Source organism: Dipodomys merriami, unplaced genomic scaffold, assembly GCF_024711535.1.
Source record: "Dipodomys merriami isolate MVZ:Mamm:240054 unplaced genomic scaffold, mDipMer1.0.p SCAF_40, whole genome shotgun sequence".
Taxonomy (NCBI): domain Eukaryota; kingdom Metazoa; phylum Chordata; class Mammalia; order Rodentia; family Heteromyidae; genus Dipodomys; species Dipodomys merriami.
In genome coordinates this window covers 7450019-7472747 of record NW_027205604.1, presented here as the reverse complement: position 1 = coordinate 7472747, position 22729 = coordinate 7450019, and the positions used below count along the sequence as shown (strand labels likewise).

At 41.0% G+C, this 22729-nt stretch overlaps 1 protein-coding gene across 7 annotated transcripts in view; it reads right to left on the bottom strand.

Moving 5' to 3' along the window:
• Tnik (TRAF2 and NCK interacting kinase) overlaps positions 1 to 22729 on the bottom strand; it is a 407835-nt gene that overhangs the window by 150279 nt on the left and 234827 nt on the right. For all 7 annotated transcript variants that reach the window (XM_069991889.1, XM_069991891.1, XM_069991890.1 and 4 more), the window contains exons 3-4: positions 16945 to 17001; positions 530 to 655 (exon numbers count right to left, since the gene is read on the bottom strand). In XM_069991889.1, coding sequence (XP_069847990.1) covers positions 530 to 655; positions 16945 to 17001 — 183 coding nt within the window. The remainder of the gene's footprint in view (positions 1 to 529; positions 656 to 16944; positions 17002 to 22729) is intronic.

Sequence of the window (22729 nt, the reverse complement as noted above, 5' to 3'; positions counted from 1 at the left end):
GTGTTTGTCATCTTGTGTGTGTGTGTGTGCATATACATATATATAATCACATATTGACATACACATATATACATGTGTGCCTTTTTGCAGATATACACTATACTCTTGTGTACACATATATTATATACATAGTCTGTGTATACACATATATACATGCATATACTTGTATATACACACATATGTACATCTGTGCTTATGCACCACACTCATATGTATATCTGAGCTTTTGTGTGTGTGTGTATGCATGTGCACCCAGGTGTGTGCACATGTCAACAGTCCTTGGGTGAAGCTGTACCAACAGCTCTTTTCATGAGTGCCAGGTTTAAGTACTATTCTCATTCTGAATATTATGAATTAAATTTTTTCCCCAGTCTTCTAGGTCAGGAATGGTGTTGAGCTCTTGTGTGTTTCTAAACTTCTGTTATTATAAGCTGAAGTTACCTAACCAAGTCTAGTCATGGGGATAGAGAAACATTCGCTATTGAATGTTCTTCTTGCTAGAGAAACAATACGGAATAGTTCCACGTACCCAGAGCTGGTCATCCATGCCTGGAGGGTTCTTCTTGATAAAAGCACCATAGTATGTAGCGATGTTCCGGTGATGAGAATACTTCTTTAACATGTTAATTTCTTGCTTGATTTCTTCCTCTTCATCCTACAGTAGAACCATAAATAGGTTGCATGAAAACTCACTGTTATTAGAATCCTATTCTTTGAACATTCTCTGTACCAATTATACTAGAATAAGTTCTTCAGTATTTTTCTTCCATAGTGAGCATAATTATGAAATCTGACTAAACTGAAAAAGCTTCCTCCAACGGCATACTGGTAGCCTAGACAGCTCTTCCACTGGGATGGCCTACAGTAGACAATATGCAGCCTGCACAAGAGAATAAATTCATCCCTTCACCCGGAGGCGACCAAGCCAGTCAGCCTAGGAGATAAAATCCACATTAGGCCTCTGGGAACTCAGTGTATCAGACAGCCATCACAGATCATATCCACCGTAGGAAAGATTGAAGAAAGCCACAGGGAAAAACACGGGCTCTCCGATTTAAATTTTCACTAGGTTCATTTTCTTTGAAGTCTCCTTTTATTGAAGTGTCTGACTGAAGGTGATGAAAGTCAAGACAGAAAGGGAGTGGGAGAAGTTCTCTAGATCTGAGGAAGTTCACCAAGCAGGACTACCCACATCACCTTCAGGACACCATGCATGAAAAGAAAAGGGGAGATGTGGTGAGGACAGAGAGAGAGATGGCTCCCCTACCGAGTTACTTTCCTGATCTGCAGGCTGCATTCATTCTGAGTTTCAACTTGGAATCCACAGACTCAATCCTAGTATTGGCGGTGAGGGGTGTGCTCTTCCTGAATCTCATCCCATTTATGGGTACACACAGCTGGATGGTAAAATGGTGTTTGACTTTTGAGGCTGCTGCAAAAGTTTCTAGCTTGTGATCATTGTTTTAGAAGCAGCAGTGAGCAACATGACCAAGAGCAGGAAGACCATCCAGCTGTGTCCCCATCGGTCCCTTTGTACCCTTCAGCCACAGGGCCTCCTCCCAGGGGAATTGCATGAGTGGCCTTCAGCATTCTTCCAAGTGTGATGGTTTCTTTCATTCTCCTTTGGTTCATATCATTTCCATACATCAGTGTGTGTGTGTGTGTGTGTGTGTGTGTGTGTGTGTGTGTGCACGTGCATGTGAGCATGCATGTGCATGCATGCACAGGTGTCCCAGTCCTGGGGCTTGAACTCAGGGCCTAGTGCTGGCCCTTAGCTTTTTCACTCAAGGTTGATACTCTGCCATTTGTGCCATACTTCCATTTTCAGCTTTTTTTTTTTCCTGGTTAATTGGAGATAAGAGTCTCATGGACTTTTTTGCCCAGGCTGGCTTTGAACCATGGTCTTCAGATCTCCTGCCTGTGTGTACCACTGTGCCTGGCTCTACACATCATTTTTGGTTGGGTTTAACTGACACTCCCCAGAGATGCCTTGCTGTCATTCCCTCAAGGTCAAGTCCTCCCACTAAGCCTTGCTGTGCGCCCCCCACTTTCCTTCATGCTTTCCACAGGTACTCATTCCAACTGCAGTGCCACCTGCCTCTCCTCTCTGTGGATCGCAAGCCATCTTCTACTTCAGCTCTCACTTCTAGAGTCCCTTCCTGAACTGCCAAGCTCCCTAAGTCTGTCTGTCATGGTCATTTCCAGAACTGCCATCCACTAACAATCCATTGTCACCATCAACACAAACACTAGGTTGTTCCCTAGAACAGTCTCAGTACCAAGCCAAGTGCCTGTGAATACAAGGAAGCAAGCCTGCCCAGGGCCCAACTTCCTAGAGCAATACTAGTGAGGTTAGAAGGATCAGCTAAGAACAGAAGGCAGAGTGCCCAGATGTGGACATTTCCTGGCCACACAAAAACAAAGTTAGTGGAAGGAAATGGAAATCTGCAAACTTAGGAGAACTAAAAACATGTTATACATCACGTGGTCTCACTCAACGGAAGACTAGGTGATCTCAAAATAGAACAGATGATTGGGATGCTGAACTAAGGATAAGGAGATGCACGTGATCTTCACCATAAGGAACAGCCAAAGGGCACGGGGCTGGGCTGGTGGCTAAGCTGGAGGATCGATAGCATACTGCTGACCAATGCGTTCTTCCCTGCCTGCTAGCTGGACATGCCTACACCAGTCCCCATTCTAGTCCTATGAAGAGAATGACTTTCACTGACCTTCACCTGGTTGAAAAGTCCCTGCTGCACACCTCAAATGCCATATCAGCATGCATAGGAGCTATTTTAAACCCTCTGTAGAGGAGAGTAGGATGAGTGGATGGAGTTTGAGGAAGCCTAAATAGGAGAAACCAACCCAACAGTTGCTATGGCCTACGATTTGCGGCTAGCTGCTTCAATGATAAAAGGCAAGTACAAGAGGTGATGGAGTACATGGCTCACTTTCCAACTGCAGCTGATAATCTTGCTTAGTGAGAAGGCAGCATGGATCTATTTGCTGTCTGCCTCTGAGTTTCTGATAGTTTGGTGTGGGATGTGCTTTAATAAAAGCTTAGCATATCATTATGAAAATGAGGACTTAGGAAACAGTGAAGTAATAACATAATTCAGTATTGAACCATCTCTTCTGAAGTTCAAAATGAAGTCGGCATATTCTCCATCACTTGGCACAGTTAAACTGAGGCAGATATAACAATAAAAAAGATTATCATTCACTGAGTTTGGAGTCAGAAAAATGAGGGAGGGCGGGTAGGGTGCATGCTGAGTTTGGAGTTCACCCCTTTTTGCTATAAGATTACAGGGAAGTCACCCACTTTTCTGAAACCTGAGTTTTTTTCATGTAAGGAAATACATTAGGTGTCTCAGTTTCTGGGTTAGTTGAGGTATATGAAGCTTATAAGGTATATTCCCAAATAATAATTATTAATCTTTTCAACAAAGAAGATCAACAAAGCTAGGAGGGCAAGAGTGTTTAGTCCCCTTGAATTTTATGTTTCAGTTGCAGTTTTTTCAAACACTGTTATGGGACACTGGGTCATGGTTGTGTAGCTCTAATATATACCCTTGATCTTGACCTTCAATGGTTTTGTAACTGAGGATGTGATTCCTCAATGCTTCAGGGCTACTGTTCATCCAGATTTGTCATCTAGGGTTCTGAAGACAGTAAGAGACTTAGTGAAATACAAATAAAGGCTCCATCGAACCACAAACAGCCCAGCCTCAAGTTATGGTCCAGGAAGGGAGACGAGTTACAGTGTTTTCAAAAACACAAATACAACCACTGTGACTGAACTAGAGGAAGCAGTTTTAGGAGAAGGGGCAGCCTTTAGTTTGTAAATGAACTTATTGCTATATCTTAAGAATTAAGCACAGTGATCAAATCCATTGAGAGCATAATGATTCCTCAAAAATGAAGTATTAGGATCAAATTGTCTTAAACTTAAACAGAGACTAACTTAATAAGCCAAACCCAGTATTTTGGGAAGATCTATTATTTTTCCACCAGGAGACTCCAAAATCGAGTCTGATTCATTATGTTAACTTCAGGCATGACATTTAAACTCTGAATGTCAGACCTTTCCAGCTACCAAAGGGAATAAGAAATCTCCCTAAGCTAAAGACTTAGGAATGATGAAGTGCTTAAATGTAATGTTAGTATAAAGATAAAGAAGATTTTTTTTTTTGGCTGTAGGGCTTGAACTCACTCAGGGCTTGGGTACTGCCCCTGAGGTCTTCTGCTCAAAGCTAGGACTCTACTACTTTGAGCCACAGCTCCACTTCTGATTTTCTGCTAGTTAACCAGAGATTAGAGTCCTATGGACTGCCCAGGCTGGTTTTGAATTGTGAACCTCAGATCCTAGCCTCCTGAGTAGCTAGAATTACAGGCATGAGCCACCAGTGCCTGGCTAATTTTTTAAAATCTCAAGAACATAAGAATCTACTATTGTTAATATTTATGATAGACTGGCTTAAAATTGGCCATGATATCTTGGCTGTTCCCCAACAAAAAGTAGAGTTCATGATTCTTCTCCTATCAGTTGGACTTAGCCAGGTGACTTGTTTTGACCAATGGAACAATACCAAATGAATTTAACAGAATTTTGAAAAGCACGTATGCACTGGGGCTGGCCCTCTCCTCTCGCTGGAGGGGAACCCTTTTGCCATGTGAGAAACAGGGTGGCATCCCAGAAGATGAGAAACCATGCAGATACAATAGGTTCCAAATGCAAAGAAAGGACAGACTCCGGCCATGCTTTCAAGCCAGTGATTGGGCAGTGATGTATTCAGGACTGTGATCATAAAAGTCAGCCAAAAAAGGCAGGCTCTGGTGGCTCACACCTATAATCTTAGCTACTCAAGTCCTGGAAACTCTGATCTCCAACCGACGAGCAAAAAGTTGGAAGTTGAGTTGTGGCAAGTGGTAAAGCACCAGGCTCGAACAAAAAAAGCTAAGGGATAAGCACCCATGCCTTGAGTTCAGGCCCCAACCATAGCACAAAACAACAGGTCAGTCAAAGCCAGTCTCATGAAATGTTCACTGTGTGCCATGGGCTGTTTGCACACAAACTTATGTAACACTAGAAGTAGCTTTATGAAAAGTGTTTTTGATGATGTAATTATACAAATGAAGGAGTCTCAGAAGGTCAAAGAACTCCCTCAGGTTCGAGTTTACTCATCTTCAACATTAGAGCTCAGTTTTGATCCCAGATTTGTCTGCCTTGCAAGTGTACTATTCTTAATTCTATTCAGAAAACTCCCAGACAGAAAGGCAATTACCTATGGGACTAAAACCAAAGTGTTTATCAAAAGAGTTTAGGAACATCTTAAGCCAGGGGTAAAGAAAATCCTGACTCTGATCCTCTAATTAAAAGAGCTTGTAAACGTACAATACTATTTGTTTATGACTGACTTTCAGGGATAAAGATTTTTAAATTGTATATTTACTATGTAGTGCCATATATTTTACATGCCTAACGTATGCTAGGATTTAAAAATAGAAGGAATGAGGTGTTCAATATTATTTTCTGTAACCTACAGTTTGTTCCTCATTTAACATTCAATCTATGGTATAAGAACAAAACCATGTGACTCCTATGACAATCGAAGTACTGGGCAGAAGGAAGTCTGGAGGGAAAGAGTTGCATAGGTGCTTAGGTGGCTAGCCTACAGATGTGCAGACTTAGGGGCATTGGCCAGAGCCTCCTCACTTCATCTTTCTCACCTGTGCTGGTCCGTGGCAGATGTTTGTGTCCACTTAGGTAGCATCTTCCCTTCCAGCACTGATGGTATGTGAAAGGAAGTTGGAGATAATTCCTACACTTAAAGCACCACAGATGTCTTAAGTGATCATCACTTTCTCTTAGAATATGGTTTTAAATTTATTTCTGGCCAGGCACTGGTGGCTCACATCTGTGATCCTAACTGCTTAGGAGGCTGAGATGTAAGGACTGAGGTTTGAAGCCAGCCTAGGCAGCAAAATGCACAAGACTGTTATCTTCAATTAACTAGCAAAAAAGAAAAGAAAAGAAAAAAAAAAGAAAAGAAAGAAAGAAAAGAAAAGTAAAAAGGAAGTAGAGCTGTAGAGCTGTAGTGATACAGCAACAGTCTTGAGTGAAAAAACTAAGGGATAGTGTCCAGGCCCAGTACTGGTGTACGCGTGCATGCACATACACATAATCTGTAATAGCTGTAGTAACGCAATTTCTATTTCTCTTTGTCGGTTGTGGGACTTGAACTCTGGGCCTGGGCACTGTTCCTAGTTCTTCAGCTCAAGGCTAGCACTCTACCACTTGAGCCACAGAACCCCTTCCGGTTTTCTGGTAGTTTATAAAAGAGTCTCATGGACTTTCCTGCCCAGACTAGCTTTGATTCTTTATCCTCAGATCTGAGCCTCCTGAGTAGTCAGGATTACATGCATGAGCCACCAGTGCCTGGCTTCCAATTTCCATTTATAATAGAAATTTTATTTCAAATACCAATGTGCATCAGGCAAATTCTAGTTTAAAATCATTTATTTTTTGCTAGTTTAAGTGAATAATATATAGTCAAACAATATTTATAGTCAATTAATAACAACCAAGAGGCTATTTGTTGAGTATAAAATTAGAAATTTTAAATACTCTATTATTTTCATTGTCATAGATTTTTGATTTTGTATCAGTTTCAAAGGACAGAAGAAAAGCGAAGTTTACATAGTAAAAGTTCTTTTCAACCCTTTGGCTGGAAATTTCAGCAGGATCTTCATATTGAAGCATATATGAAGCTATACATGAAGAATTCATGTGGTATACAAATTACAAAGTCGGCTATTTTCAAGTTCAAAGTTGGTATATCACATGCAGTTTGAAGTCTATTCAAGTCAGTTTATTAAATGTTAAAATACATTAAACATTAAATGAGAATTAAGGTGTGAATTACATAAAATCATTGTCAGAGTGCTTATGTATTTGTGAGCCACATTTATGCGTGTGTGTGTGTGCGCACGCGCGCACGCGCGTGTGCACGCATGCACATGTGCACATGTAAGTAGTCCTGATGCTTGAACTCTGGTCCTGGGCACTGTCCCTGAGCTCTTCAGTTCAAGGCTAGCGCTCTACCACTTGAGCCACAGCACCACTTCTGGCTTTTTCTGTTTATGTGGTGCTGAGGAATCAAACCCAGGGCCTCATGCATTCTAGGCAGGCACTCTACCACTGAGCCACCTTCCCAGCCCGTGAGCCTCATTTTTAGATCCCTAACAAGCCCCGAGTGATTCAATGAGTTGTCTAATTCTGCACTTCTTCATTGAACATAGCTAGAACTCAGGACTTTCCCATGGGAGTGGCAGGCAGCAGCAGACTTCTTGCATATACTAACCTTAAGCTAAATTGGTTGATTTTACAAATATTTATTAAGGGCCGGTATATATCCCAGGTACAATGTTAAATAATGCAACTATGGGCATGGTAGATTCCAGCTCTACCACAATGAAACTTGCTACAGTCTGGTGAGAGACAAAGGCATATGCCCAAGAATGGTACAATCACATGGAAAATTACTACCATGAGAGGTATGTGTTAAAGCTGATCAAATTAGCCCCTAGGCACCCAGTTTGTCCTGAGTTCTAAAGGCTACCTAAAATACTCCATTGAAAGAGTGAGAGAAAGAGAGAGCATACTATGTGTGTTTAAGGAAGGGATCATGGTCCTGATTAAAAAAAAAAAAAAAAAAAACTGTTTGCCAAGGCCCTGTGGCTGGAGGGGATATAACCTGGTTCCTATGCTGGGGGGCGGGTCACAAAGCTGCATTATCCTCATTTGTAGATAGGGAACAGAGAGGTCATCGAATAGTGGAACCCCTCAAATAGTAAAACTACAAAGAATGGATCATTTGCAGAGATTTTCTTTATCATTAGGCCAGACTGCTCTTACAATGAAGCAAGGTCCTTACAGGAGCAGAGGACCAAAGTCTGATGTCCATCTATCTCATTCTGCACTGAAGAAGCCTAAGTCCTGAGAAAGCCATGAATTAAAGAAATGTAAAATGAGCCAGGTGCTGGTGACTCATGCCTATAATTCTAGCTACACAGGAGACTGGGATCTGACAGTCGCAGTTCAAAGACAGTCTAGACAGGAAAGTCTTATTTTCAATTAACCACCCAGAAAGCTGGCAGTAGAACTGTGACTAATAAGCGATAGAACACTAGCCTTGAGCACAAAAGCTCAAGGATAATGCCCAGGCCCTGAGTTCAAGCCCCAGGATAGACTACATAAATGATCCAAATTCAAGTGACCCCAAAGTAAACAAGTTTTGAGTCTTCTTAGTGATATTGTCATTTGGCTAAGATCCCCGAGAAATGAGGTAGCTTATATTTGCCAGTATCCTGGACTACAATTCAGATAATAGCTACAGGAATCAGAAGGAATCTTTTTTTTTTCTTTTAAAAAGTAACTACCACATTTTCTGTGGTCTGCAGCTAGGATTTCATCTTCATCTGCCTTTGTATTCTTTTCATTTTTTTTTCTGGCCTCTGTGCTGACATGTGTCTTGTGTAGAGTCTACCAGCTTTTACTCTCACCAGCTCTGCAGGGGCTACCAAGATGGCCAATGCACGGTTCCTATTCCTCGCTGGAGAGCTCATTAAAATCTGTAGGCTTTAAATGAGAAAGGCCTTTTCTGAAAGGAAAAACAGAAGGTGAGCTTCAAGACATTAAGAAGGAAGCAGAGCGCACTGAGGAAGAAGTGAAGCCACAGAAAAGCCACAGAGCTTAACAAGACAGAGTTCAGAAAAGTCACAAGACAGAGGCCATTTAAGTCACGAGATGGGCAGGAATGTGAGGTGGACAGGGTTGGTACACCAGGGATGGTCTGTCAAAGAACATAGCCGCGCCAGCACCAAGGAACTGCATTGCAGACCTGGACTTGAATGATACCAAGCATCTCAGCTTCTGCCTGTCAATTTCCTCATCTGCTTGCTTCTAAATCTCACTAGGGGGCCAAGAGAACTATAATTTGGATCAAATGTTTGGCAGTGCCCAAATAAAAGGCATCAATGTATTACATTTATTATAATGTAAACCAGCCTTCCTTCCTTCCTCCCTTCCTCCCTCCTCCCTCCCTCCCTTCCTTCCTTCCTTCCTTCCTTCCTTCCTTCCTTCCTTCCTTCCTTCCTTCCTTCCTTCCTTCCTTCCTTCCTTCCTTCTTTCTTTCCTGTTTTCCCTCCCACCCTCCCTCCCTCCGCCCTCAAGTACTGGGACTTGGACTTAGGGCCTTAAGCTGTTGCTTAGCTTTTTTGCTCAAAGTTGGTGCTCTACCATTTGAGTCATGCCTCCACTTCTGACTTTTTGCTGGTTAGAGATAAGAAGCTCTTGGATTTGTCTGCCTGGGCTTGTTCTGAACCATGATCCTCACAGCCTTCCTGGGCACTTGGGATTGCCAGTGTGGGCCAACAATGCCTAGTTGCATAAAAGGGTTTAAAACAGAAAAGATTGTTGAGGGGATGATGGGTGGGGTTGGAGGGATTAAGATGCATTGAGCTGGTAAACTGACATGTTGAACTGTAATCCCTTTGTCTAAGTATATACAGATGACAAAGTTATAAAAAATTAAGAGATAGGACTTTGAAAAAAATAAAAATGGACACTTATCTTTATTAGCATGAAGGTCTAGTACCTAAACACTGCTTATGTCTCTGGCATACAAGCCCTACGTCTAGGCCAGAAGTGTATCATGGCAGAATGCGTACAGAGACCCAGACACGTATAAGAGGCATCATTTGAACACAGATAAGGACACACGCTGAGGTATGTGTAGTGTGGCAGCTCAACTTGTTCATTTATAGAACTCTAGAAGCTTCCCAGTACAGCACACAAAGCCGAGGGATTGCAAACACCCCCCAAAATGGAGGAGGACATTATGAAGATATTCATTTGTCTTTTGCCTAGTTCTCATCACTGCTAAACACATGGTAGTCATGTAGCAGACAAGCCTCACAAAGGAACCCCCACCCCAGGCTTTGCTGAACCCATCTGAGGGATGGGCTAGCACTTCTGGGAGCTGCAGGTGGCATGTAGCTGCTACATTATTAGAGAACAGCTCCCCGCCACCCAGCTCAGTTGGTTTTCTCCTACATTCTCTCTTAATATGTTATACTCTTGACAGCAAATTGGACCTCCCATTAAAGTCACTGTTTATCTATTAAATGTCTGCCACATCGGCTGATGTAGAAGACTGTGCCTTCATCTGTCCTAATGCCCCTATAGCACTATAGCACTTTCATTCTCAAATAGAATGAAGGCAGGCAGGCATGAACCTTGTCATTTCAGCCTTCAGCTTCTACAGTGGAACCTTGCTGTCATTCATGGATTCTGTTCTCCCGCTCTGGTCCTTCTTTAAGAGTTGATGTATTCAGGGTAAGACTCAGAACCCTGGCACCAAGGAGATGAAGGCAGCCCACTGAAAACTCTTCATACCTGTTCACAATTAACTAACACCAGTGTGGCATTTGGCTTATCGGGCAGGTCAGCATCCATAGATGACTACAGGATTTCTATGCACTCTCCAAGACCACTGTTTCCATCAGTGACAGTTGCTATGCCTTAAGGATGTAAATACTAGATATTATATTTCACTTTGGCCTCACTTTGCTTATCTGTTAGATGGGTGATCAAATTTCTATGAATGCATGAATGGAATTCATACAGGTAAGAAAAATAGGAGGCTCAGAAATGCTAAGAAATGTGTTGAAGGGCCCAATCAGTAAGGACAGGAGTGGGATACGAACCCACTTCTACCTGAATGCGAAGGCCATACTCGGGCGATACCTTTCCATCTTCAAGATGGTGATGGGAAGTGAGGATCTGAATTCTCTTTCATACAGTATCTGTTGGGCCTGGGCGATTTAAGACTTTTCATGCTTTTAATTGCTCATTTGTAAAATGCGTAGAGTAATATGATTTCCTTAATGGGAGTTGTTGGAAAGATTAAATAAGTGAATAGATATCAGGTATTAAGAACAGTAGTGCCTGGCACATAAATCATCAGTGTGAGCCATTTTAATTTTGGTCAGGGACCTTTATTGTTATTAATAATGTTATTATGGGTTATACCACAGATCAGTGCATGGAATGGTGTCCCTTTGGGAGAGAGGAACCAGTTTCAGGAATATTTACTGAGCTCTTAAACATGGGCAAAGACCTCTGCCAGAGGCTCCTGGGAGAAAGCCACTCCCATCCCCAAAGAGATGGAGACAAATTGTAGGCTTCACCCTCCAGGATGTAGCAGACAGAAGCAAGATCTCCATGAAGCAGGGATTCCAAAGGATTCTTCTCACAGGCAGAACACATTATGCTATCTCTTTGACCTTTGGCTGCTGCACTAGCTTTAGCAGTGTTTGGGGAACATAGTGAGGACTTGAGGGCTCCTGATCAGTTTTTAAAAGGGAAAGCACAACTCCCTGTATCTTTTTTTTACAAGGTAGGTCTTCATCAATATGGCATATTGGAAAGGCAAACATATTTGCAAACCTTGTAAACTCCTGTCATAGTATACAATATCTTCATGACCTGGCCCCTGATTTGTTCACCTTAATCTTCTATCAATCCCTTCTTGGGACTTTTCAACATCAAAACTAAATGATGCACTTTTTAGAACACAATACCCCAGCCTTTGTGTCTCCGTCCATCTTGTCTTCTTGGCCAGTCATGTCTTTCCCCCACTCCTTGTCCTCTGGGTTCAATCAGTGATGTCTGCCCCCATCAAACCTGGTAAGTTACCCTACTTATGACTTTTATAACCTTATCACAAAGGGCACAAGCTTTGCTTAGAAATATTAGGGCAGGATTATATTCTTATGAACTCCTCCTCAAAGGATCAGGTTTATGTTAACTTAGAATGTTCAGTGCCTGCCATAAAAGTTGGTGTTCAGTAGATGATTGTTGAATTTATCAGTGAAAACAAAATCACACCTAAGTAAACACAAAACATTCTATATTTGGTGGAGACCTGTAGCAATAAGGTTAAAAGGAGAAATTTAAAGGATGGATTCTTCTCAGGCTGAAATATTCTATCATTTAATGGCAACATGTTTAATATGTTTGGCTTTCCTATTTCTCAGATGGGAGAAGTAATGGAACCTGTTTTGTAGATTGTTGAGATCAATGAAATTATTGCATACAAAATATTTGGAGAAGTTATGGCATATATATAGTATTTCCCTCCATTAATGATAGTTACCACTGTGGTTATTTTTGGCTTTGAATATAAAAATTATAACTAGAATGGTACTGAAGGACCAAATCAGTTTTGAACACATTTTCTCTAATTATATGATATATTAATAGAATTCTCCTGTTTTTGCCCATGCAGCATCCTTCCTATTTTTCTATAGTTCTTGGGTTTTCTTTTGAGGAATCAACTGTCCCCAACTCTCAGTCTCTATGGTGAAATCCAGAGCCAAGCATCCAACTCAAACTTGCCTGGAGAGAATCACAGGCAGGTTCAGGAATGGGTCATGACTGAAGTAGATTAACTGAGGCTCACACTCACTGGTCCTCTGCTGGGTCTCACAACAATGAAGTCATTAGAACATGAGATTGGATCTATTGGTGGGACAAAAAGCTGAGCCCAGAGATGGACAAGGAAAAAATTCTCATCATACCAAAGGACTTCCTAGATCCTACTTAATTTTATGAGTGTTCATTTGTTTAATAAAAACAAGCCAGTGCATTCCCCTTCCAGCTTCATTCAGTTTGAGTGTAAGTACAACGAGAGACTTACAACCAAAATTACCCTGAATAATCTCAGTCCATCATCGTGAAGGGGATGGTTTTAGTAAGTCCCATATGCACGTCAGGGTGTCATTTTTTTCTCCCTCAGGAATGTTTATAAATTATAATGGGGATCACCTAGGTTATCCAAGAATCATAGTTTCTTCTTACCCCATAGCCAGAATAGAGTAACTACAAAGCTCAAGAAAAGTGGGCCTCTAACTTTGGTATATGTGGGACTTCTTGGAGAAATAGGAGATTTGGAGGCTATGCTCTGAAACCCTGCTGCAGCCCTGATAATCTTATTTTATGAGCCTCCCATAAGCCCTGACAGTCTATCGAGGCTGTATAGTTCACTGTGAGAAATACTTGGCAACTGTAGACAAAATCTAGAGAACACAGTCTGGTAAGGATGGAACCCTACTAAGCAATAAAATGGGATACCTTCCAGGATGACTTGGGGACCTAAAAGAACTTCGAGTCTGAGCATGAGCAGTAGTTCTGATGCCAAAGTTAGGAAATTTGGAAGAATGTCTCAGCTCTAAAACTGGAAAGATACAGCCATTGTATCTGGTTTTCTCTGTGGCTGTTTTCCATAAAAAGGAAGTGATAGAGAATAAAACTAGTAATTTAAAAATCATAATCTCAAGCTTGTGGTCTCATCAATTTCATTATCATAAGCTGTGGAAACTTCATCATAGGTCAGCGCAAACAATCAACAAAGATGACTTTTGAGAATTCATGTCAGTTTTTAACAGAGCAGCTATAATGAGCACAATTATAATAATTGGTGAGAAGCATCTGAAACATTCCATAGTATACAAAAGGCAATGTGGCAGAGTGGAAGAGACTGTTAGAGGCGACGCATGAATTCACAAGGAAATCTTACATTGACTGTGATGTGTAAGACAAGATACAATGGTCAGCTGATCAGTCACCATGGAAATAAGAAAAGATTTCTGGATATGCACCCATGTTCACCTTTGTGAAGGGTCACAGGGAAGAGCATGACTAAATCACAGGTACTTATCCAGCCCATCTGGACAGGGATTCTCCAATACTACAATGCATCCTCTCCATTGTCCTAATGGGTTGACATTTACATGTACAATGGCTTTACCTGTGTAGCAGCCTTAGAAAATGGAGAAAATAACACTTAAATCCTTTTTCATATGTCTTAGTTGCCCGATGAAACCCGATTTAGAAAGGTTAAACTGACATTCCCTACCCTGAAAATACACACTCTGGGAAAATAACTCTAACTCTTTTTGATGTCAGACAATCAAAAGAATGGTTTCCTAAAGCACTCCTAACACTTCAGCAGAACCCAGAAACTAGGAGAGTGCTATTTAGTCTTTACAAGTCCAGCTTTGTGTGTCAACAAACAACTTTATGACCTAAGATAAATGATGTCAATGCAACTTAACCTGAGTTCTGGAGAATCACACAGCAGAATTTAATGTACAGTATGAATGTCTTGGACTGCATCCACAACCATTAGTTGTAAAATTGCCAAGTGCATCTCATTATGTAGAAATCTGATTCAATCCAAGAAAAACACAGCAGTGTGACCTCAGCAGAATAGAAAAGGAAATTCTACTTGTTCTGAGCTTGGGGCCTTATAAAAGAGTCACATGTCTATCACAGGTCTCCGTATAGATGTTAACAGTATCATGTTTTTGTGTCAGACCCTGCTAATTCACCATTCTTATTTCATATCTAACTTGTAGAACCTGTATTTTTAACTGGAAAACTTGTCAGAATAAAAAGGGGGGCATTGCCCAGACTCCCTTGCAGCTAGATAGGCCCAAATGAAAGCAGAAATAATGATGAACACAAAACAGATCTCTCTGGGAATGTTTCTTCTGTGTCTTTCTGCTCACTCACATTCCTTTTATGGGAGAAGGGTTGTTATGTAGAATGTGATAAACAGAAATCCAACAACCACTTTGAGTCATGAAGTGAGCTCAAGTAGAGAGGCTATTAAAATTACTGAACAAAATGATACAATTATCCTTTACCAAATTGCCACATTTCCTCACACCATCATCTTTAAGATTCCTTTTAACATGAGAGAACAAGATACTTCTATCATGCTTAATCCTCTGTTTTAAGCAGCAGAAGTTAACCTAATTAACATAAACCACATGCAGTTTCATAGTCCACATGGCCTGCTGTGTTACTGAACTGCCTTGAGATTAAATAATTGATCTGTTTTACAATATCTGACATAATGTAATCTCTAAAATACTGTCTTAAAGTAAAAATAAACCCTAGAACTTCATCCAAGTGGTGATAAACACATAGAGACAGAATTTTTACTTTTATTAATTTAAACTTTTACCTTTACTGGTTATATTTAACTTCTTGAGTATAGTTTTTCTGTGTGTGATCCTAGGGTTTGTGCTTAGGGCCTTTTACTTATTAGGCAGGCATTCTACCACTGGAGCTATACCCTTAAGCTTTTAGATTTATTCATTTTTTTGATAAGGTCTTACATTTTTGGCCAGCGCTGGCCTCAGATTGTGATTCTTCTACTTATGCACATAGTAGCTGAGGTTGTAAGACATACACCATCATTCCTGGCTTATTTATTGAGAAAGGATTTTGTTAACTTTTTGCCTGGATTGACCTCAAACTGTGATCTTCCCAATTTCTGTTTCTGGAGTAGCAGGGATTACAGGCATGAGCTACCATACTCAGCCACTTGAATATACTTTGACAAGGAATTCATATCAATAATAAATGAAGAGTAAGTGGGTTCAATGTGTGGTACCAGTGAAAATCAGTGACACGTTATCATGGTAGGAAACTACCATGTAATATATATTTATATTGCATGTTTTTCTTTTTCTCTCTCTCTTTTTTTTTTTTTTTTTGTTGGTCATGGGGTTTGAATTCTGGGCCTGGGTGCTGTGCTTGAGCTCTTCGGCTCAAGGCTAGGGTTCATCACTTGAGCCACAGCTCCACTTCGGTTTTCTGGTGGTTTACTGGAGATAAGAGTCTCAGGGACTTTCCTTGCCCAGGTTGGCTTTGAACTGTGATCCTCAGAACTCAGTCTCCTGAGTAGCTAGGATTACAGGCGTGAGCCACTGGTGCCCAGCTTGTATGGTTTTTCTTAGTTGTGGGTTTTAATTTTTTTTGGCAGGGGGGGCACTGTCCCTGAGCTTCTTTTGCTCAACGCTAGTACTCTACCACTTGAACCATAGCACTACTTCCAGCTTTTTCTGCTTATGTGGTACTGAGGAATTGAACCCAGGGCTTCATGCATGCTAGGCAAGCACTCTACCACTAAGCCACATTCCCAGCCCTTAATTTTTTAAATTGAAGTTTAAAAAAATTTTTGCAGTGCATGGGTTTGAAATCAGGACTTTCCCCTTGGTAGGCAGGTAGGTGCTCTACCACTTGAAGCCACGCCCCCCCCCCCCCCCCACATTTTGTTTCCTTCTTTATCCTATGTTTATACCGAGGCCTCCATTTTGGGACTAAATGAAGACTCTTATCTTTTACCTTTCATGTAGAGCAGACAGACATCTTAGTTAAAAAAATTCCCAGGACAATAGGAAATTATTAGCACGCTTTTGATGTCCAGCGAATCCTTTCAAGTCTGATTTTTGCTTTGTACTCTTGAAAAGGCATTAAAGTATTTTAAATAGATCTAGCAAAAAGAATTGAAAGCATTAGATTGCATTTTACATAAAGTCTATTCTTTAGATTGCTTTTGATCACCCAGGCAGAAACAGGGTTCATTATGGTTCTGTAATAATAATAATAATAGTTTGTGGTTATGTGATTTGGTCACAAATATTTTGTTTTGGAAAACACTTAGCATTTTGGACCTATCTAAACTCCGTGGACCCCAGCATTAGGCAGACCTTTGGGGAGCCTATTCAGACTCATCCTTCCTGTGTAATCTGAGTATTATTCTTCTAATACCTTGAAATTCTTGTTCTTTATTCATATGCAAATACCCATGCTTATGTGTATGCAAATTATGAGCGCACATAATTCATTCTAACTGCCCAAGGCAGTGTAGAGGTCCTGGATTTAATGAGAGTGATTTATGTACAGTCTCCTTGGCCAGCAGTTACATACCCAAAGAAGCCCAAGTAGGGAAAGATCTTTCATGGCTAATGTCTTTGCTACCAATCCATAAGAATTGAGATGAGAAGATAAAGATACATTACCCCTGTAACATCCATGACCTTAATGGCTGCAAGCTGGCCTGTTTTAACATGACGACCCTGCAACGAGAAAAAAAAATTGCAAAGATTTAGTTCTGATGAGCAGTATCAGGATTTAGTTCCAACCATAAAAACAACTGCCTACATTGAGTTATAGCATATCAATGGGGGAGACAGATAGACAGACAGACAGACAGACAGGCAGGCAGGCAAGCAGAGACACACACAGACACACACACATATACACGGAGAGAAACTTTCCAATCACTTAATCAAGCAGAGTTATTTTCACAGGGGCCATCAAATTAAATGAAAAAATGCAATGCTGAACAATTTGGCTCTCCTCCTCTCCAAGGCATTAGCTAGATGAGAGCTTATGGAAGAGCTGGATTTATGTGGAACAAGAGCCAGGCCTAGATAGAGGAGACAGAAATATCTCTGTCAGAAAATAGGAAGTGAAGAAACTTTAGTTTCTTTGATTTTTAATTTTTTTTTTGTGCTAGCTCTGGGGCTAGGTACTGTCCCCAAGCCACAGCTCTTCTTCCAGATTTTGAGTGGTTAATTGGAAATAGGAGTCTCATAGACTTTCCTGCCTGGGCTGGCTTTGAGCCTCAATCCTCAGATCTCAACCTCCTGAGAAGCAAGGATTACAGGTGTGAGCCACTGGTAGTTAGCATGATTCTTATGCATAGAAACCAATCAAGTAGATATAATTCTGCTATCATTCATTTGTGAATGATTGATTAACCTTTATGTTAAAAGAGGACCTGAAATGCAATGTTGGTCGATCAAAGGCAGATAGGGAGACAAAGCTGAATGATAGCTACCATTTTCCCAAATGGGCATCTTTGGGTTTTGGAACCAGCAAACACACAGCAGTCTGTTGAAGGGGTGATCTCAGTTTTCTCTTTGAGAAAACTTACTGTTTATATCAGACTTCCAGACAACAGCAAAGATCATCTCATCAGTTCTAAATGCATGGCTTCATACTACTCTCAAATGCATCTTATCATCTACAAATTGAATATCCCTTATCAGGACATCTTGAGACTTAAAAGTATTTCCGATTTTGGATGTTTTTTACATTTTTTAATATGTGCATATCCATAATGAGATATCTTGGAGATGAGACCCAAGTCTAAACACGAAATCTATTTATGTTTCCTATGCATATTAGACATAGTGTGGAGACCATTTTATAGAGTAATTTTAGTATGCCTGGATATTGATTAACCTGTCAGACAATGTCAGGTGGCAGATTGTCTACGTGGGGGTAGCATTATACTGGTACTCAGGTTGGGATGTTGAAGCACTTTGGATATGGGGAGTCGAAGCCATTTTGGATGTTTAGTCTGTGTGTCAATCAGATGGTCTGTTAGAGCTCCTAGCACAGCAGGGCTCAACATTCCAACTGCAGAACCTTCAACATATCTTTTAACCTTTCAGCCTCTGTGTCCTCACTTGAGAAACAGAGACAAGAAGATCTAACTCAGGTATGTAGGGGTGGTTGGGGCCTGGCACATGTCAGCAGCTGGCAAATGCCAGCTTCTTTCCTGTGACTCTCTGTCTTCTCTGCTCATGGCTGATTTTCAATGTGGTCCTCCTGCCACGTTGTTTCCTGAAGGCAAAGACCATCCATCCCTTGAGGTAACTTACTGCACTTCTAGAACTGATGAGTGCATACCACAGACAGAGGGGCATGGTTAGAAATGACCAACAGCAGGAAAGAGAATGTTGCTAGCACTTGTGGTTGGGAAAAATCACACAGGTTTTGTGTGATTTAGCTCTAACAGCTGGATACTAGGAAAGTGTACTAGCTTACCTGGGCCAATTTTGTAATTGTGGGATACTATACATTTATGGTGTTGAATGTTTCACCTTTCTCTGATACTTTTTTTTCCTTTGACACTAACCATCCCCCACTCATGTGCTTGTCCTTTAATTTTTTGCCTACTCCACTTGTTGGTTCTGTCTCCTATATCTCAGCTTTTAAACTCTCTGTGGTCTGGATCTAATAGTACCACCTTCTTCTTTGCATCCCTATCCTGTTCCCTTTCTTTCCTCCTCTCTGGGTATAGGAGTACCAAGGAGGAGATAATAAATCACATTAAATCAGCAATGTCACATGGCCACAGCCCCCCTCAAACTTTTCTCAACTTTTGGGAATTCAGGGGAAGGAGCTAGCAAAGAGCCTTGAACCAGAATCCCAGAGGCCTGGTGTTCATACAGGCTGTGACTGTAACTATCAGATTCATCTCGCCTCTCCTTCCTCTGTACACAAAACATATGGAGACTGTACTCTGTGGATGGAAAAAAAGGGAATCATTGCCACTAACTCCTTCCATCCCAAAGAGCATGTGGAAATTCAGCTTCTCAAGTGACTGATGAAAAGCTTAGTGCTAGTCTTACCCAGGGCCAAAGACACCAACTTGCCTATAGAACAGTCAACCTCATACAAGAAAGAAATGGCAACAGCGCCCTCTACTGATACACACTGAATGACCTCCATGGAGGTTCTGGTAAGTCAATGATGCTAGGATGACTATCTTTGCAAGGAAACAATAGCTTGCTTTAAAAGAAGGCCCTAAGTCATATCTCACACAGTGCTGTTTCTCTAGTAAAGAGGTGAAAGACAAGAGGAGAACTGCAGACAAATACAAAGGGCTGGTTTGATGTCATCTATGGTAGATCATGTGGTTTGATCTGCCATGAAACTCTTGCAGTAGAACCACAGAGCTGGATCATAGCAGCTTCTGCATGTGGCTTAAAGGAACCTCCTGTCTGCCACACTAGCTTGCTTTAGGCTCTCACTTGCTTCGATGCCAATCTGTTTGCAGTTCTCTAAGTGTAATGACAGACTTTGTCATGGTGGCTGCACAATAACTTTGTCCTTTCTAGATTCTTCTGAAGTGTCACTTCTCTGGTATCTTCCGGTGAACCACTCCTTGTCCCTGTACTATCAACATACCTGTTCCTGTTTCCATTATTGTAGGGAGCCTAAGGGATCAGAGGCCTCTTGCCTAAGGCACACAGTCAGATTTTCCTCAAAAACTTAAGCTCCTTAAGAATCACTGCATCTTCTTTGCACCAATAATTTATTAGCAGGGCACCCCAACTTCTAAAGAATAGCAAGAAAGGGCTGTGTAGAGGCAGCTTACACACAAGTGCTGGCCCAAGGCTGGAGAAGAGACAGGGGGAAAGCGACCTATGTGACGTTTCAAATGCAAGGCACCGGGCAGCTCTGAGTTGGAAATGAATAAAATAGAGTGATGTTATTTCTTTTTAAGTTAGGGTATGTGATGTTTCTGCTTTATTTGTTACTATTGTAGCCACTTTAAATGCAGGAAAAAAATCAGCCTTGCTTTCCTCCACTTTAAATGGCATGTCTAAGGTGAAATCACATTTCTTGGAGGCTGATAGATGAATGAGTAATGTTCCTTTTCATATCATTTTGGGCTGAAATAAAATCCTACAGGTGAAAGAGGGCTCAGTACCAGAAATGGGTGTGCCCATGTTCTGGAGCAGATGGTGGCTGGGCTGTCAAAATTGGAGGGACAGGTGAGGAAGGGAATGAAGAACCCTGCCTAGCACGCATTGCCTTGTGTATCACCAGAGGGTATCAAGCTCAGTTAGGATCCAAATGAAGGAAAAACCGTAAGGGAACTTCAAGGGATCAGCTGACCATGAGATCACTACAAACACAAGGCAAGGAGTACATGAATGAAGAGAGGGAAGGGTCAGGGGAGGAGAAGAGCTAATGCATATCCCATGAAGCTAGGAACACTGAAAGAATGGGTGGGGTTGGCAGGGATGGAGGAAAACGATGCAAGGAGTGACACTGATGGAGATGCATTGTACTCATAAACTGACATGTTGAATGGTCACCTCTTTTGTTCAACTATTTAAAGAAAATAGTAATTAAAAAAACTCAAACAAGGCAAAGTCATGGTTAAAGAGAGAGGCAGTTTTTATAAAAACAGAACTGAACTAGCAACAGACCCCCTAAGTTTACCTCACAATTCTCTACTTGTAGAAAGGAGCTAAGGAGAGCTCATCCCAGGCCGCCCTCATCTGCTAGCCAGCTCTGGAATTACAAAGCCTCACCATGGACTTGTTAAAACTCACTTGATGTTTGGTGATTTATAACACAAGGGAAGATTGCGAGAGACCCTACTCACAGAGAGCCTGATTATAAGTTACTTCCCTAACAGTTGGTAGTAGTAAAGCTATCAGTTTGGAAAACAATAGATTTTCCCTCAGAAATGGGACATTTTGGTATATAATGTGTTTACTTTGCCACCTATATCACTTTTGCACAAATTCTCTATTCCTTTCCTTTCTTTTTTAATCAATAGTCAATTCATTAATAAATACCAAGATGCTAGTATATAGTTCTGCTTTTAAAAAGTATCAAAACATATTATTCCTCATAATAACGTCATTATTGTTACCAGTAATTCTTGTAAAATACACTTTAATCAATGACTAGTTAAATTACATGACACAGAACCAAATTTGATCATCTTTCTTCATCATACAGATATAACTCTTCTAACAATGTCTGGTTCAAAGGGATAACCTATTTAAAAAGTTTTAAAGAGCACAATAAACTATTTGGTTATTAATATCCTTAAGAGGGCTGGGGTACATAGTAATGAAAAGGCTAACTTGTACAATCTGTTTTGTTTCCCCCTTTAAAAGTTTTTAACTGAATATATATTTTTATTGTAAAGATGCTGTACAGAGGGGTAACAGTCACCTGAGTAAGGCAATGAGTACCTACCTTTCTTCCCTCCTCCACCTTCTTCACTTCTATCCCTCCCCCCCCAAGAAGTTGTAAAATTCTTTTCCAACATAGTGTCTTGTAAGTCTCATTGCTGCAATGGGTCATTCTATGCCCTTGTTTCAGCACTTTGTTATTCCCCTTCCCCAAATTAGATAAATATAGATACAAGATGCAGGGTGGTCCCAGGGCAGGGCTATTTACAACTAATTGATCCTTTTTTTTTTTTTTTTTGTCGGTCATGGGGCTTGAACTCTGGGCTTTGATGCTATCCCTGCACTCTTCAGCTCAAGGCAAGCACTCTACCACTTGAGCCACAGCACCACTTCTGGTTTTCTGGTGGAGATAAGAGTCTCATGGACTTTCCTGCCCGGGCTGGCTTTTAACCGGGATCCTCAGATCTCAGCCTCCTGAGTAGCTAGGATTACAGGCGTGAGCTACCGGCACCTGGCTATGATCCTTTCTTTTTTTGAGAGGGGCAGTTTTAGAGTTTGAACTCAGGGACTTGAACTTCCTTGGCTGATACTCTACCACTTGATCCCACCCTTCCAGCCCTCATTTCTGCTAGCTAATTTGAGTCTCAAAGACTTTTCAGCCCTGACTGGCTTTGAACTTCATTCTTCTGGATCTCAGCCTTCTGTATAGCTAAGAATAGAGGCATGCGCTACTGGCGGTAAGCCTAATTTTAATTCATTTCCCTTATAAGAAAAATAAATTATTCAAAGGCAGACATCATCTAAATTTGAATCTAAAATGCATGTTCAACTAATACTAAAAATTAAATTTCTATTGAAAGGAAAAAATAAAGCCACTGAAGAGAGACAAAACGTATTCTCCACAAAAATTGGAAAATGTCAGATTGCAGCTGTGGAATCATTTCTTTAGAAAATAATGAACTAAGGTTTTTTTTCTCCCCTTGTGAAATAATCAGCATTAAAAAAATGAGTACACAGATTTAATATGGGAAAATAAAAGGGATCCAAAGCCTAGTGTCAGATAATGTCC